The following is a 15,615-nucleotide window of genomic DNA, read 5'->3' as shown; positions in this document are numbered from 1 at the left end:
CACCAAAAAAATGAGAAAAATGAAGTGCTCAAATCAGGAACGCTGACAGAACTTCAGTTCTGAGGTGCTTACAGTTTTGAAAAGCGAAGGGGCAAAGGTGTCCAGTTTCCACAAGGTTCCAGCCTAAACATCTGCCACATGCATAAAAAAATTAACAGTTGCAATATTTTAACTCGCATTTTGTTCCACATAGTACTATCTAAACCATATTCTTCCTTATTTTGAATTTCAGAATAGTCTCTGTAAGAGAAACCAACAAACTAAAGCAAATCAAATCGTGTTTATATGTCAGTAAGTGACCAATAGGTCTGTGCATAATTATCTAATCAGCTTAGACCTGTAATTAGGGGTGAGGTTACTTTAGACTTGCACAAAAAGCCTGCAGGGCAGATTTTCACAATTAGCTGCCTGCACTACCCTTCGCTTATTTGTGTACAAAATGCCTAGTGCTGAGGACACGCAGCTAACTAGAAGCTGAGCTACTACACACTCCTTTTAAATATATTTCAGCCCTAATAGATAGGAAGGTAACAAACTAACAAATTTTGTTTTGCAAAGTTGTAGTGGAGAAGTTACCTGCTTTTTCTTTAAAGCAGTATTTCCGTACCCTAAACAGTACTTTGACTACTTTACAACCATCGGATGTCTTCCAGAATAAAACTGTTAATGAAAATTAGGTGTTCAAGAATCTATTCAACAGGTAAAAGACTACAATCTCACAATAAAAAGAGACAACTAGCATTTCTTTTTATGTGAAAAAAACCCCCAAACCAACCACAAAACAAATGAACTTTAAACAGGTATCTGTAAATTAGAAACTATGATGCATAAAAACAATATGGAAAGGTAAAGACAGAAAAAGTTGCAATTGATGCAGCTAAGAAGCATAAGACTGTTTTTAAAGCATAAGAAAAAAATATAAACAGTGACATAACTTATTACTAGCCGAGGATAGTAAAATTGCCAGGAGGCAAAAAAAGCTGTCATATGCAGTAAATACTTTATATTAGGAAACGATTAAGATGACATATCTTACAAATAAAATGAAGTCCTTTCCAAAGCTTTAACAGTGGTAGAGATGTTTCCTCTACCTGAGAAAATTTTTGTGATGGCAAGGTCAGACGACTTGTTCCTAATAATTCTACGACAGCTGGGATTGAAGCCTGAAGTCTACACACCGACAATTTTACAACACTACCGTAGTTCCAGTAATTCATGAGTTAATACAAAAGTAGCAACAGGCCAGAAAGCTTGACACTCAGCTAGCAAATATACAGAAGAAACACAGCATGACTCACTAGCACGGTGGTTTCAGAACTGTATTAGAGCAATAAAGAACATATGAAGTGAATTAAAAGTCAAAATTTTATCTATTTATTTTAAAGAGAGAACCTGCATGGTCTGTTGCTATACCTGAAAGCACTCAACATTTTCAGTGATTTGAAAGTGACTCTAAACACCCTTCCTGATAGCATGTTGTGGGTGAGGTGGACATCGACCAAACAGAGCAGCAGTCAGCACAAGGCCAGAAAGACCAAACAAGACAGACTCACTCAGATGAAACAGGTTATGTGAAAAAAAATCAAATCCAAAGCACATTGACAGGGAAGAAGCAGGGCCCATACTTTAAACAGTAGATTCATCTTATCTGCACAAACCTTTTGTGCAGAATAAGAAAATGATCCTAAGGAAGACAAGCATGGAGTAACTATTCAGCAGCAGCAGCTATCCTGCATGAGTGATTCCAGTTCTGATTACAGAGATAATCCCCGGAACAGCGAGCTGAGTGGCTGTAACGAAACTGCACGTGATTCTAGATTTTGGCCGAATGTTATTGAACAAATATCTGTCAGTGAGAAAGAAGTTTGAAGACCACGGACATTTAAAAAACCTGGCAATCGCACAGGTGAGATTAAGAAACTTTTAGAAAGAAATTTTGGGTTTTTACAGATGCTGTAAAGCAATCAGCAACTCAGGCTTGGCTCTTGCTCATCCTCCTGATGAGGACGACTGCAATGAATGGTAGCACGACAAGGTAGCACTGCAGAAAGCAAATAGCCACAGGCACAACTGAAAGGTCTGTAGAAGCTGTGACCCTTATATCCTTTTCTACCATGATAGTGTCTTTTAAAATATGGAAATGTATCACCTGGATTCTTGCGGAATTTGGTGAGAGATCAGTGGACAAATACTGAAACACCATCAATCAAGAAGAGATGAGCTCATAATACATTTGAATTAATTAAAAACATAAACTAGGTTTAGTTTAGAAAAAAAAGTCTGCGCAATGAGGTCCTGAAAAGCAGCAGGAAAGGGTGCTCACAGAATAGTCATCTGGGCCGAGTAACTCCTGGTCACAACGTTCACATCACTGACATGATCATCCCCGACATGGTCCAGGAAAAATAAACCAGTGTGTTCGTACTCAAATGGATGGTATATGGCAGCAGCAAAGATGAATGTTACAAACACCTGAATGTATCTTCAAAAGTATATGATCCTTGTCATCCCAGATGAGAAGGAATACAATAAAGGCATGTAGAGCACTACAGCAGTTAAAAAAATGACATTTCCTTTGTTACTAGCGTGGCTGCCTGAGGGACCTGAAGCACGGGAGAACAGTCATGCTTGAAGCCCCTGGCCTGAAACAGAGAGCCAAAAGGCCAGGCTCACTTTGGGTTTCACTTTTTGGGTGAGTAAATTCATCTGTCCTGCAAGAAATGAACGTCCTAAGGAAGCAAACCTCTGTGGCTGCCACCACCTCCTTTGTCAAATATTCAATTTATATACAAGTGAACAGGAACTCTCTAGAGACGCCCATTACTCACATCTGTGGCTGCCCACAGAAAATCTAAACAAATAAGGCTGAGCCAAAAATTCTCCACAGAGTCAACAAGCAGAAGCAGCATAAGAATCAGACACCCTGTCAAGTCCTTCGTTCAACACTTAACAGAAGCTGTTCACAAGGCAAGATTATGATGAAGGCAAAGAGACTTCAGGGCTGGAAATCATACCTACTGTTGCACTCCGCAAGTTCTATCAATTCCCCTTGAAATCAGGGGCAAGAGACATGGTTTTGCTGTAACGCTGGTTCTAGACTCACAAATGCATTGTTGTCTGGGACTGCCACCTCTGCTGCTGTAAAATGCCCAGTAAGATTAGACTCTTCTTCCAGAAAAATATGATGGGGATGAAGGGGAAAACCTGACATCTAAACAGATCCTGAATTGACCTCTTGACATCAAAATGGTACACTGTCACCAATTCAGCCTTCAAGAAAAAGAAACGAATCTAGATGAAGCAGTAATACTGTCCTTTATTCAGCAATACAGGTTCAATGCCAGCACCAAATAGCACTTGAGGTGCTAGAGCTGTAACTGCTGCAGCTCCAGGACAGACTGACAGTAGCTGAGCTCGTATCTCCTACACCAAAAGCCACACGAATGAACTGGGAGGGTCTGGAGAACTGCCACTAGAAGTGGTCAGAAGTAAATCAATTTTGACTATGATGAGGTTATTTTAACTGGTCTACAGCAATCCACAGTACCCAGAAGTCAGCATTCTGTTTTATTCCCATCTGCATTTTAACTTCAGAACTTTGATACCCAGACACATTTATGTTTCCTTCACATCAACACAGCATCTGCAGCCCTTTCTTCACCTCAAAGCAAGCCACATTTGCTATCCCCCATTCTGACAGTCCTCCCTTTAGATCTGCATCCCAGTTCTGTTGCCCCAAATGATTAATTCTTCAGAGGTGGGAGGGAGAAACCAAAGGAAGAGGGAAATCATGTGTCTCTTCTTACACACACATAGAAGGGAAGGCTTTCAACATGCAGGTTGTTGTAAACTTCTGTAGTCTTTCAAAATTTCTCATACCACACAATCCCTGTTATCTGATTGCAGTCAAGTTCAGATTTAAGATTTCATAACACATCCTTCTACCCAAAGTCTGAGGACAACACTTTCATGAAGTGCCAGCTGACTGTCTTCACTTCCCTTCAAAAGTCTTTGAGGCCACTGCCGCTCTAAGACAGGTTGATTCATGCAGATCCTTTTGTTTTTTCTTTCGTGAGAAATGTCCTTTCATACAACAGATCGAGCATTGATCTATCGTTGTATTATAGGCGCAACATCCTTAAGAAAACTCAGAGCTGGGTTCTGCTTATAAACCAGAGAAGAATTACCAACATCTATCTACAAACTGTCCTTTGACTGAAACCGGGAACTTAGAAACGGAAGGAAAGCTACACAAAGGAAATTAAGATTTCACAAGTTTTCAAATTTAGGAGTAGAAAGATTCATAAATCCTTCAGGAGTTATTAATGATCATAGACCTGAGGGTTCTCTGTAAATACTGAAGAAAACATCTACTGAGTAAAGGAAGATTTACTGAAAGGACAAAAAAAAAAAAAATCAATTAAGAAGAGGTTAATCAAAAACACAGAAGAGAATGAAGGTCTGTGCATTCAATGTTCGCTTTATTACACACTACAGACAAGTGCTGTGTCTTCACATTCACATCTAACTTCAATTAGCTTGCATTGTATCACTGCTCCATTTCCAACAGAAGCAGCTTTCCTGTGCTTTACTATTGGAAGTAACCACAGGCTAACAAAGAATACACAAAACTGTTCTTAACCTCATTTAAAAAGTCATAGCTTAAAATGCAACCTTAATAGCATGAAATTCAGTTACATTAACTTTTGTAAAATTCAACTACACTTTTCTCCCCAGAAGACCAAATACCCACAGCACCAAGCAGAACTGGCCTGTTATATGAAGACAAAAAAAAAAAAAAAAGAAAAACACAAAACCAAAACCCACCAACTCCTACAGTTGCTGCTGTATTTGTGGCTCCCTGGCCTCCTCAGAGAGGAAGGCAACTGCTATATAAAAAGTTGCGTATACACTACCGCAGACTACAAGCTTCTTTGCAAGCAGGCAACTACAGTGACTTGATTTCACGACATTTTCTTGATCCTGAAATTAAAATCACACATCTATTTTTATTCCATATTACAACATACTTACTCTGCCATTACACGTCTGACGTTATTGGCATATAACACTGGATTTTTTCTTTCTTCTTCTGAAGGAATATACACGGGTAGAAACTGCATAAAGAGAACTGAATTATACCAAGGATATTTAACACTCTAAACAATCTCTATTATAGCACTATAGTGAAAAGTGTATACAGTTTGTTGCTACTCACAAAATTACATCGCACTTTTAAATGCTGAAGGCTGCACCGTGCTTCTAGAAATCTGTGTAACAGTGACTCTGCTCATTTCTTACCTCATGGAACCCAAGTAGAGCTTTATCTTCCTTTCATAAGTGGGACCACGAATTTTTAAATCATTTAAAAGTATCAGCATTTTCTTGCACAAACTTTTCTCTTATATCCTGTATTGTTCAGCTCTTTGCAGATAACCAAGAAAAGCACCTCCTACATGAACACTGTTCTATAGCTCACATATTAAGAGTGTAAATTCTCAGGATTAAGTATTTACTGTTCTCCCCTGCACATTCTGAAAACACATATGACTGTTTAATGTACACATCAGAAGTGTTTTTATCTTCTGTTGCTGGAGGTTTTGAAAAACTTCTCCCTCAAATTAAACAGTGGATATTAACACTCAATTGAAAAAAAAAAAAATCTAAATAAATGCACATCAGAACTACAGAACAGCTGAGGCTGGAAGCGGAAAAGTAAACCAGAACTGCAGGAAACCTGCGCAGCTTTCAGATTGGGATGGGCTATATTAAAAGACCTTCCAGCTTTTAGCTATGTTTTTAAGAGTTCATTGAAATATGATGGAAGCCCCAAGATCATGTCCAGTCTCACCTACAAAAACCCTCAAAACATTCAATTTCTGCCAAGTAATTACCTTCTCAGATAGAAAGAACAAGAAGGCATCACTCCAGTTCCCACCCCTGCTCCGCACCAGACAGACAATTCCCTTAGCAGTGCAATGCAATGAGATAACTTACGCACTAAGTGAACCAAATTTGTAATAAGCTTAGCTGTATTTCATTTCACTACCTACTGGTAATACAAAATGGGAATTATAATCCAGAAATTTCACACTGGTCTTTAAAAAAGAAAGTAAGAATTGGGGAATAAATATAAAAGTTTATCATTTAAGCAAATACTTCTCAGTAACAATGAAGTTAGCTGTATTTTCAGAATGGCGTAATGGTATGATTAGCAGAATCCAAAATGCTGCCATTAGATGTTCGTCTATGTTAGAAGTATTCAGCAATGGCCAAATCTTTAATTTATTTTGTGTTTTGTTACAGGTTTCCCTATACGCCCCACTGCAATTGAAAACAACGCTTGTCTTCTGGGTTTACAAGCAGGTATGCCAGTCTGATGTGATGTCATCTACAAAAGGACAAAGACTGTGAAGCTAACAGACAGAAAGATTGTTCCTCCAAGTTCCAAGCCCAATTCTATCTCTTTTATTTTGAGCTGCAAATTGCTACCAAGTCAATCATCCAAACACAGGACAAGTTTGACTATGAGGCGATTTCAGGTGTCCTACAGGGACAGAAATAGCACAATCATTTCAGCACCACTAACAAAACTAAGAGAAGAACTCTCAGCTGCTGCAGCCTGTGATGGATGTAGGAACACTGAAGCTGACAGGCCAGCAAAACAAACTGACATGAGCCAAAACAAACTATCATGTGCAGGTGCTCACATACCACTTTTTCTTCGCACGACTGCTTGCATGTCAGTTCCAAGTACAGGATGGATGGATAGATGGGCCAGTATTTACAGGAACCTATTATAAAATCTACATAGATGCTTGCTTCTCAATATACATGCTGCTTGACATGTATGGTATGCCAGAACACACATTATATGCAGAGAAGCCCAGACTAACGAACGTCAGATCCTCATTGCTGGCTGTTAGACCTTACGAGCTATCATTTAATCAAAAAGATACTGAAGTTGTGTTGTTTTGCTGTACATCTCCCTGAGTTATTGGATCTTCAGCAGAAATTCTAGTATCAAGGCTGGTTGGTATTTGACAGTATCCTGGTGCTGACAGAACAAAGCAGGAATAAAAGCCAAACTTTGGAGACCAGGGGAAAAACATGACTCTGAACAACTAGAATAACCAATTTTTCCTCTGCGTTCCTAGATCTGCCGCACTTCCCTACAAAAATAGATTCAACAAGTAGCTCTCAAGGGCTCTGCCTCATACTTGCGAGCAGCCTTGCAAACAGCTTTGCTCCTCTACCCTCTGCCAGCTCCTGCTTCAGCATGGGTACTTCAGAAAGTCACTAGCTTTGTTTGTTTGTAGACAACCAAAGACATAACTTGTCCTTGTGCAAGAGCTGTATGAGCTACAGAAACTCAGCAGATCCTCAAAAATCAAGAAGGCTCAGCAGGGTTCACTTCTGTGAGAAAGAATCCATTTTACTTGCCTAGGGCAGAGAACCATGTTCCTGAGACAGAGTAACAACCCTGCCAAACAGCTGGTTTGTCTTACAAACCATGAGGCTGTTGCTCCCTGGCCCTTCTATCGAAAAGAGGCCGCTATGTTGGAAATAGGACTTCTAAAATTTTCTTTGTATATCTACTATTAATAGATGAAAACACGCAACTGAAGTGGTAACACAAACCACAAATTCCTACAACAGACCAACTGTTCAGTGGCCGGTATTTGGTGTGTTCATTATTTTTGAGAAGAATTTATAGTGTGAGTAAACACAGAGCACAGCAATGACAAATACTGCGATTAGCATGTTACAGGTTACAATAGTAACATATCTGTGTATGTAAATGCATAATAGTTCTTCCTACTAATCTACTCTGCCATCAGTTCCAGAGACAAATAGCTGCCTCATTATTAAAAAAAAATAAGGAAAAGAATTGCAGAACATCTGTCAAATAACCCATATAAACCCCTTAAAATACTGTACTTCTCCATGAAAATGTTATTACTCTCCGTAAAATGCATAAGGACAGCAATTTAAAAGGAAAAATTTTAATTGTTTTCTCATTTGCACTACAATAGTCTTCAGCCTTAGGATCACAGTGTTTTCCTCAAAGCTAAGAATACATAGATTTTCTTTGTGTTTCCTGATTTCACATTCTGAACAGTGCAGCCTAATAAAAAAAATATCAGCCAGACATATTAAATATGCTCTAAGAAACCACCTACAATGATTTTTCTCTGGATGACAGTCCTTAGTTCGTACATCAGCATTCACACACTTGGATATCTAACACACACAAGTTGTGTGTGTGGCAAACAGGCCATTAAAAGACAATAAATTTGTTCACAAAACACTATTTAAACAGAGTCAGAAATCTATCTACTCAATTCAAATGAATAAGAAAGTAAACTCTCAAGTCAAGTGGAAAACTGTATTTTGTTATTCCATTTTTAGGCTACATTTTCCGATACAGAAGCCATTTGTCTAAAAAGTAAGTGGTACTTTAACCTGTTTTTACAGACTGTGTTAACATAAAAAGTTTGAATACAAACTTCTACTGCAGAATTAAGTACAGTATTATGTATTCTGATACTGCTCAGAATACACTGGGTTTTTTTTACTGACCTCAATTTCCACAGAATTGTGAAACTGACACAAAGTAAGCCACAGAATTTCTAACCTAAAAGGGGAAAAAAAAAAGGAAAAGGATGGAGGAAAAAAATTTACACATAGTGAAACAGCAGTACATTATGCTCCAAAGTCTTCAAGTAACATTCCTACTTGTAGGTATGATCATATTCAGATACAAAATTAACAGAAAAGGTCTTTGAGAGTACTTCATTACATTCTGTAAGGTGGAACAAAAGCAATTTACACTGAAGTGGCATCTTAAAAGATACCCAAAAGCGGGAAGACAAGCAATAATACGATATACAGGTGTTAATACAATAAGACTTGATGTATGCATAGCGTGTACAGAAAGAGTAAGCGTGTTTCGGGAAAATGCTGTATTCAGCACAAGGTTGGCAAAATTAATTATCACCACAAAGATTTTATCATTACCTTGGTTTGGAATCAAAGTTCATTATACTTCAGAAGTCTGTTAATGAAATTCAGTACATGTGTTTTAGTAGCCTAAGATACTGGAATGAACTTGACCTTAGAAAGCAGTAAGATTCAAATCTGGGAAAGGACTTAGTAAACCTAAATTAGGGAGCAGAGTCAGCAGCCACATTTTATACAGAATCAGGTAGTTAGAGCAGTCAATCACTGTGAGGGGAGGGAAGGGCTGCTCAAAATCCTCTTAGGCAGATAAAGTGCAGTTCCTAGAAGCAACACCCTACTGACTTTGCTATACTTGTTCAGGGCTGCAATACTTCCCCCCCCTCCTTCTTTCCTACTGAACTTCCAACATATTAAAGCCAAGAAAAGGAGCAAGAACAACAGTGGAACTTGTGATTTGAAGTTTACGTCACTGACAGGAAACGGAGTGTCTGGTTCCTAGGTCCTTAACAAGAGCATTAAAAAACCCTAATAAGTACAAGGAAACTTTTCTCTCTGCCAACTCTCTGTAATCCTCAAAGACGAAACCTTAAATTATAAGTATCAATTAAAAAAAACCTGATAGAACCTGTATCTCTCTCAAGTCTGATGTAGAGAAAACGTAAGTTGTATGCTATAGTCAGCCTTTGTCATCAAGGCAGTCAGTTGATTTGCTCTGAATACTGTCTAACTAGTAAAAACATTACTTTCCATAAGTGGAAGAAAGTGTATAGTTTCCACGTGATAAGTTTTCAATCTATTTTATAGGCTATAACAACTTCAAACAAACAGAACACTCCTGGATATATCAGTATTTCCAGATTAAGTTTTAGCTAACACTGTGACAGAAGAAGAGACATTTGCTGAGAAAGCGATGACTGTATCAGTCTTAACAGTGTTTTCTGCTAAAACACCAGAAATACATTCTAGGTCACTCAGGAGAATTAATCCTAACTAAGTAAAGCTGTAATTTAAATTGACCCAGTGAATTTGCATAACATCACACACTACCTCAGCTTTAATTTAATTTAACTTTATTAGCAGAGGTCAGCATTTCTGAATAAGGGATTTGTACACATTAAACTGATCTGAGGCAACACACCTACAAGTTCCTCCCCTCTTCTTCCAGCTTAAGTGTCCTGCCTGAGGAGTCAAGCACACATAGAAGGAGGAAGTAAGCTACTTCACTTTCTCCCCCCTGGCTGAGCTAATTTGCTAGACGAACTGCAGTGCAAATGCAAGGGAAGAGGTACGAACTCAAGAGCTGCTTCATTTAGTATTTTACATTACATGAATTTGCTAAGAAACCTCTAGCATAACATCTTGGTTTTTCAAAAAAAAAAAAAAAAAGAAATTGAAGTTACTGTTTCCTTTATCTTGCCTGAATGTATCTCCAAATTCCCTGAGTGGGTTGACTGTTTCCGTGGGACTAGACCAATTTCAAACAACAGCCATACAGAAACACACCAAATTGATTTACAGGCAATAAGACACATAGAGCAAAAGCAAGTTTTTTTAATTCAGGTATTTGGCTAAAAAAAAAAAAAAACAAAACCCAAAACTTTGAAATAAAACCCTAAAATCCATTCTGCAAATCACCAAAATCATAGCAGCAGAATTACACTGTTTATACCTGGATTCCTCTAACTGAGTATTATCATAATCAGGGAATAACAGATAAAAGACAAATTAATCCCAGAGAACAATCCAATAACCAGCAATTACTACTTGACCATACACACCTATAACACATGTAAACAAAAAATTAACAAAGGAAAGCAATCATGATATAAGCAATAAAACTTACGCTCCTGGCCCTTGCCATGTCCATGTAATCGTATCCTAAGGAAAGAGGCACGACAGTTGCAATTAATTATTGTACTTTAAACTTTTGTTACATTATAAACAGTATAACTGACAACACACGACTAAAAGGTTTTCATAGAAACTCCAGGGCCCTCTTTGCAAAAGTCCTTAGCCCCAGTAGGAATCAGCCTGCCTTTTATGCAGCTAGAAAATAGCCAGTAACCCAGCTCTTAAATTGCAGAATATCTACATTCAGAAAACATTTTAAGATCCAGGGATTCTTCAAATGCTGTTAGCCTTGGAAAAGAAAGTTATTTACTGTAAGCTGATGTTCCCCGATATCCATAGTCCATGTCTATTTTCCTAACCCATCCTGCTTGACAGGGTGTCTCTCAAGTGTCCCTACACTGTACTCAGACGTCCCAGCACTGGATACGAACACTCTGTAACACTTCCGAAGCGTTTGGGACCTGTGGAGATGACTGAAAGGAAGCCTGCTCAGCTGACATGAGGCAGTAGGACAAGACAGACCTTACATCTTATCTCAAAACAGTATTTTTCCAGTTGTCTTTACTCACAGACTGCATACATCCACCTGCCTGATCCAAGAATCAAAAGGTACGTTGTAAGACATCTAAACCCACCAATCTCCTCTTGGGCAAGATCAGCAGCATTTTTAGATGGCTGAGAGGAACAGTGTGTAAAACACTAAGAGAGGACAAATTGCATCTTGTTCACTTCTTTCACTGCTAATAGCAAAAAGGGAACAGAGAACTGGAAAGGAGTATATAACAGATGACAAGAAGGAATATGACAGTAAAGGTCATCCCATTTTTAACTGCAAGATTAAGAAACAGCGTAGGGAAAAACTGCAGTACTTGGAGATGAGATTTAAGCATAGAAGAAAGAATCCAAAAACCTGAAAATGAGTTCCAAGCTACTGTCTGACCAACCGGGAAAAAAAAAAGTGCAAGTCATTAATGGAAAGACGAGAGGCCTCTCTAAATTCAGGTTTCTACAAGATTGGATCAGAAAGATATTTCTATCAACCTACTGAAAAATGTTCCAGTTCAGTTCTACGCTACCATCCAAAACCCTTTTAGAGAGTTTAGGTGATCACACAAGCCATCACCCTGAAAAATCAAGTCAAATTCATGTTTTAATTACCATTTAGAGCAAAAGTCTGTCACAAGTAAAAATGAAAGCAAGCAACACATCCACAAAAGGTGAAAAACGTGATTAATGTGATAGATCAACAGCTTGGAGTAAGGCCAATATGTCACGAAGGACTAGTAAAAATTTAAATCTTGACTTTCAACAATTATTCCAAATCAAACAAATTATGATAAAGAATGACTGTATCCCTTAACAGTCAACATCTGCATTCTGAGCACACTTCGAAACTTTTGTATCCAGACAATGAATCCTTCGAACTGTGTGGAAGCATATCTTCCATATGATTTGTATTTGACACACGAAAATACGGAGAATCACGCCAAGGTTCAAACAGCAGATTGGCTGTGTTTTCACATGCTCAGTCAACCCTGACACACCAAAGCTGTCCAAGAGATGCTGCCAAACCTCTTATCAAATAGCACAGTTACCTGTGGAAGACACTTGGACATAAATATAAATTCAAAGTGGCTCTGTGACATTTAAACAGGTATACAGCCTTCCATAATTACCAGCACCCTGACAGAAAATTCAAATGAAGGAAGAGCTGTATACACAAAGAATATTAGTATAAAATTGAAATGCAAAAAGAACGGCTGTAGAACCTATGGAGACATCAGAGCATTTATTTTAATTAGATTATAGGTAATAGCTGTCAAGCATCCAATAGGCAAAAGACTACTAAACTAGATAAACAGAAGAAAATTTTGAATTTCAGGCCCAAACCACACTTTAAGCCTTACAATTTCTTTCTGCTCATGCATCAAGAGGAGCAACATACTAACTTACTACTCCTAAAGCAACATTGATAGAGGACCAGAGGCAAACAATCACAAAACCAAAGAAGAACAGAATTCAGGGGGCAACCCTGACTAGAGAGCTCTTCATGGCATGCAGAACTAGATTTATTTGTTAGCAAAGACCTGAAGTTACATCATCACTTTTGCCACACGTTTCAGTCCGCTGCAGAACAGTAGCGCTTTCCCTAGTTCTTGAATGGGGTACAAGGAAATAATCACGTAAGAGTGCACACACCTACTGCATTCACCCCAGGCTCTGACCTCGGAAAGCCTCCCACAACAGTCAGCTGCACTCAAGTCCAAGACTGTCTCGTTTGGACTGTGGAACTCAGAGCTCTGAAGGCAGGTAAGAGCTGGCAGTTCTAGCTAAAAGCAGTGGGGTGACTGGGTGACTGCACACAATGCATATCTGGAATTCGCTGGCTAAGCAAAGATCTTAAGAAATTCCTTTCTAAACCTAAAATTATAATATGCAGTGGTCAAACGACAACAAATAGGAAGCCAGAGACAATTGAAGTTTGCTAGAAATGCTGTCTTAAGCGTATGAAAACCAATGCTCTCTCCCTGCTCTGTTGTTCTTACTTGCTACCTAACTCTTAACTGCACCCTAACCAAAATAAACCTCACCTTCACATATCACATCATACCCCTCCTTCCTCTCCTCATTCTAACTTTGCTGCAACTCTTCTTCAGCCCCCAAGCTAATCTAAAAATCACACAGTAATAGCAATTATCACCCCCCTCATTAAGGCTTCCTGCAAGAAGACCTCAGCAGTTTAAATGACTCAGACACTGTTTTACAGCAATCAAAAGCAGCAGGAAAAAGTAAAATTCCATACACAGATTCAGGCCAACTCCAATGGGTATATATAAAATATTCACAGTTTCTTTTATGACATTTTGCAGCAATATAAAAAAAAAATTATACTGATTTACTTCAATGTAAAAAGCTCACAATTTCTGTTAATAGAGTATTAGGAACATTTAATATTAGTTTACAAACATTGCATATTAGGTACTACAGGCAGTAAGGATATTTTAGTATGAAAATGGATTTTTAAAGATATTTGCAAATTAACATTTGATAATATAAAACTTACTTATAACAATATAAAGTAACTAAAAGTAATACGACATATTAAGTATGACATAAGACGTGCATATTTGCAATTTAAACTGGCAGTGCAATACAAGTTTAAAAATATTTTTAGAAAATAATCTTTCTTCCTGAAAATAAAACAATTATGTAATGAAAAGTCCCAGGCAACCTGCTATGATGCACTTTAATATTATGCAAGCATAACAGTCTGCTATACTTGTCACAGCATCTGCAAAGATAATTTTTGGGTTTGTTACTGCAAACTAGTTGACTGCCATCACACGCTGTCTCAGTCAAGAGCAAATGGTGGTCTACATATACTAACTTTGCTTAGGTTCTTTTTTTTTTTTTTAATTAGGCATGTGTTTTACATCAACCTTTAAATTGACAGACTGAACAATGGATGGAAACACTTCTAAAACACAAGCACTCAGGTATTAAGAGGAAATGAAATCCTTCCTTAGATCAAGGGGTTGTTAATGGGCTAGTCAAATAGAGATGACATGAAATCTTCTGATGTGACACGCAGCAGCAAAGAGGGATGGTAGTCCTTATTTTACTTCTGACACTCCTCCCACCCTCCCCTAAAAAACCCTGCTATTTTAGAAGGGGAGAGACTGGACCTGAAAACAGTCCCAGAGGGCTTGAAAAGAAACTTCAAGTATAAAAACTAGCAAAGTTCACTAGGAAGCATCTTCTAGTTAACCGAAGAATGCAGACAGACAGGATTCTGGCTGGAGGTGGACAGGAAAGTAACAACGTCAGGTAAACTGAATAATAATAAGATTAATTAAAAAAATGAATCCCTCTGCTTTCCTGCAGGCTTGGATAGATAAAGTGAGGTTTGTCTTAATTTGTTTGCCTGTATCTTTACAAGCATTTGTAAAAATCGTTTAATTTAGATACTGCAAATAAACACTATAATTTGCATTTTATCTGAATCTGATTTATATTGAAGGACTACTCAAACTAGCCAGTGTCTAGCACTCCTTAGCCAAGCGCACAGTCAATGTAGAACACGGACAAGACACCTTATAAAGGTAGCGAGGTCATCAACACATTACTCTTATTGTTTGGCCAGCTGCATTAATTTGTGACAGACACCCCCACAGGAGGTGCAGAAGCATCTTACAGCAATAAAATACAAAGAAAACCCTCCAGCACACGCTGCAGTAACAGGGAGCACATGGGAACACGGATCCTAGACAGACACTGCCATTTGTGAAGTACTTCTTGTAACAACCTGAGTAACTCTCAGAGCACTGTTCAGGACTAGCCTAATAAAAGCAGTCTCAGTTAAGATTGATTTATATTGCTAGAAGCTAAATGAATATATACTTGGCCAATAAGCATTTGTTAATGCTTTCCAAATTTCTAAGCCTAATTATTTAACCTGAAAGATTACAGAAGTGCCAATGTATTTAGAGGAAAAAGCCCCATATTTCCAACTACACCGCAAGCTGAACTTACCAGTTTGTTTGGATAACGTAGAACCACTGGCTGTACAGGAACTCCAGGAATAAATGCTCCTAGAAAGCACATATGACACACAATTACTTTACAGTGCATTGTGGTACAGAAAAAAATTTATTGCAGCAAAGAAAAAAAAATTATACAACTCGTGGGCTGATATGCATAGGAATCAGTTGATAGTGGAAAAAAGTAAGATCAGAAAGTAGCCTCAAAAGTAATCTAAAAAGCAAGCACTGGAGAATGACAATGTATAACCCAACTTTT

The 15,615-nt window shown here is 38.1% G+C and overlaps 1 protein-coding gene across 1 annotated transcript in view; it reads right to left on the bottom strand.

Annotated features, from left to right (window-relative positions):
- Nucleotides 1–15,615, bottom strand: part of LPCAT1 (lysophosphatidylcholine acyltransferase 1) — a 59,832-nt gene that overhangs the window by 21,924 nt on the left and 22,293 nt on the right. The window contains exons 6-9 of the mRNA XM_086469313.1: nt 15,349–15,407; nt 10,808–10,842; nt 8,584–8,638; nt 5,035–5,117 (exon numbers count right to left, since the gene is read on the bottom strand). Of these exons, the coding sequence (XP_086325439.1) occupies nt 5,035–5,117; nt 8,584–8,638; nt 10,808–10,842; nt 15,349–15,407 (232 nt within the window). The remainder of the gene's footprint in view (nt 1–5,034; nt 5,118–8,583; nt 8,639–10,807; nt 10,843–15,348; nt 15,408–15,615) is intronic.

This window comes from Leptosomus discolor, chromosome 8, assembly GCF_034619465.1.
Source record: "Leptosomus discolor isolate bLepDis1 chromosome 8, bLepDis1.hap2, whole genome shotgun sequence".
NCBI lineage: Eukaryota > Metazoa > Chordata > Aves > Leptosomiformes > Leptosomidae > Leptosomus > Leptosomus discolor.
Note: the sequence above shows the minus strand (reverse complement) of the source record. Positions and strands in the feature narration are given on the sequence as shown.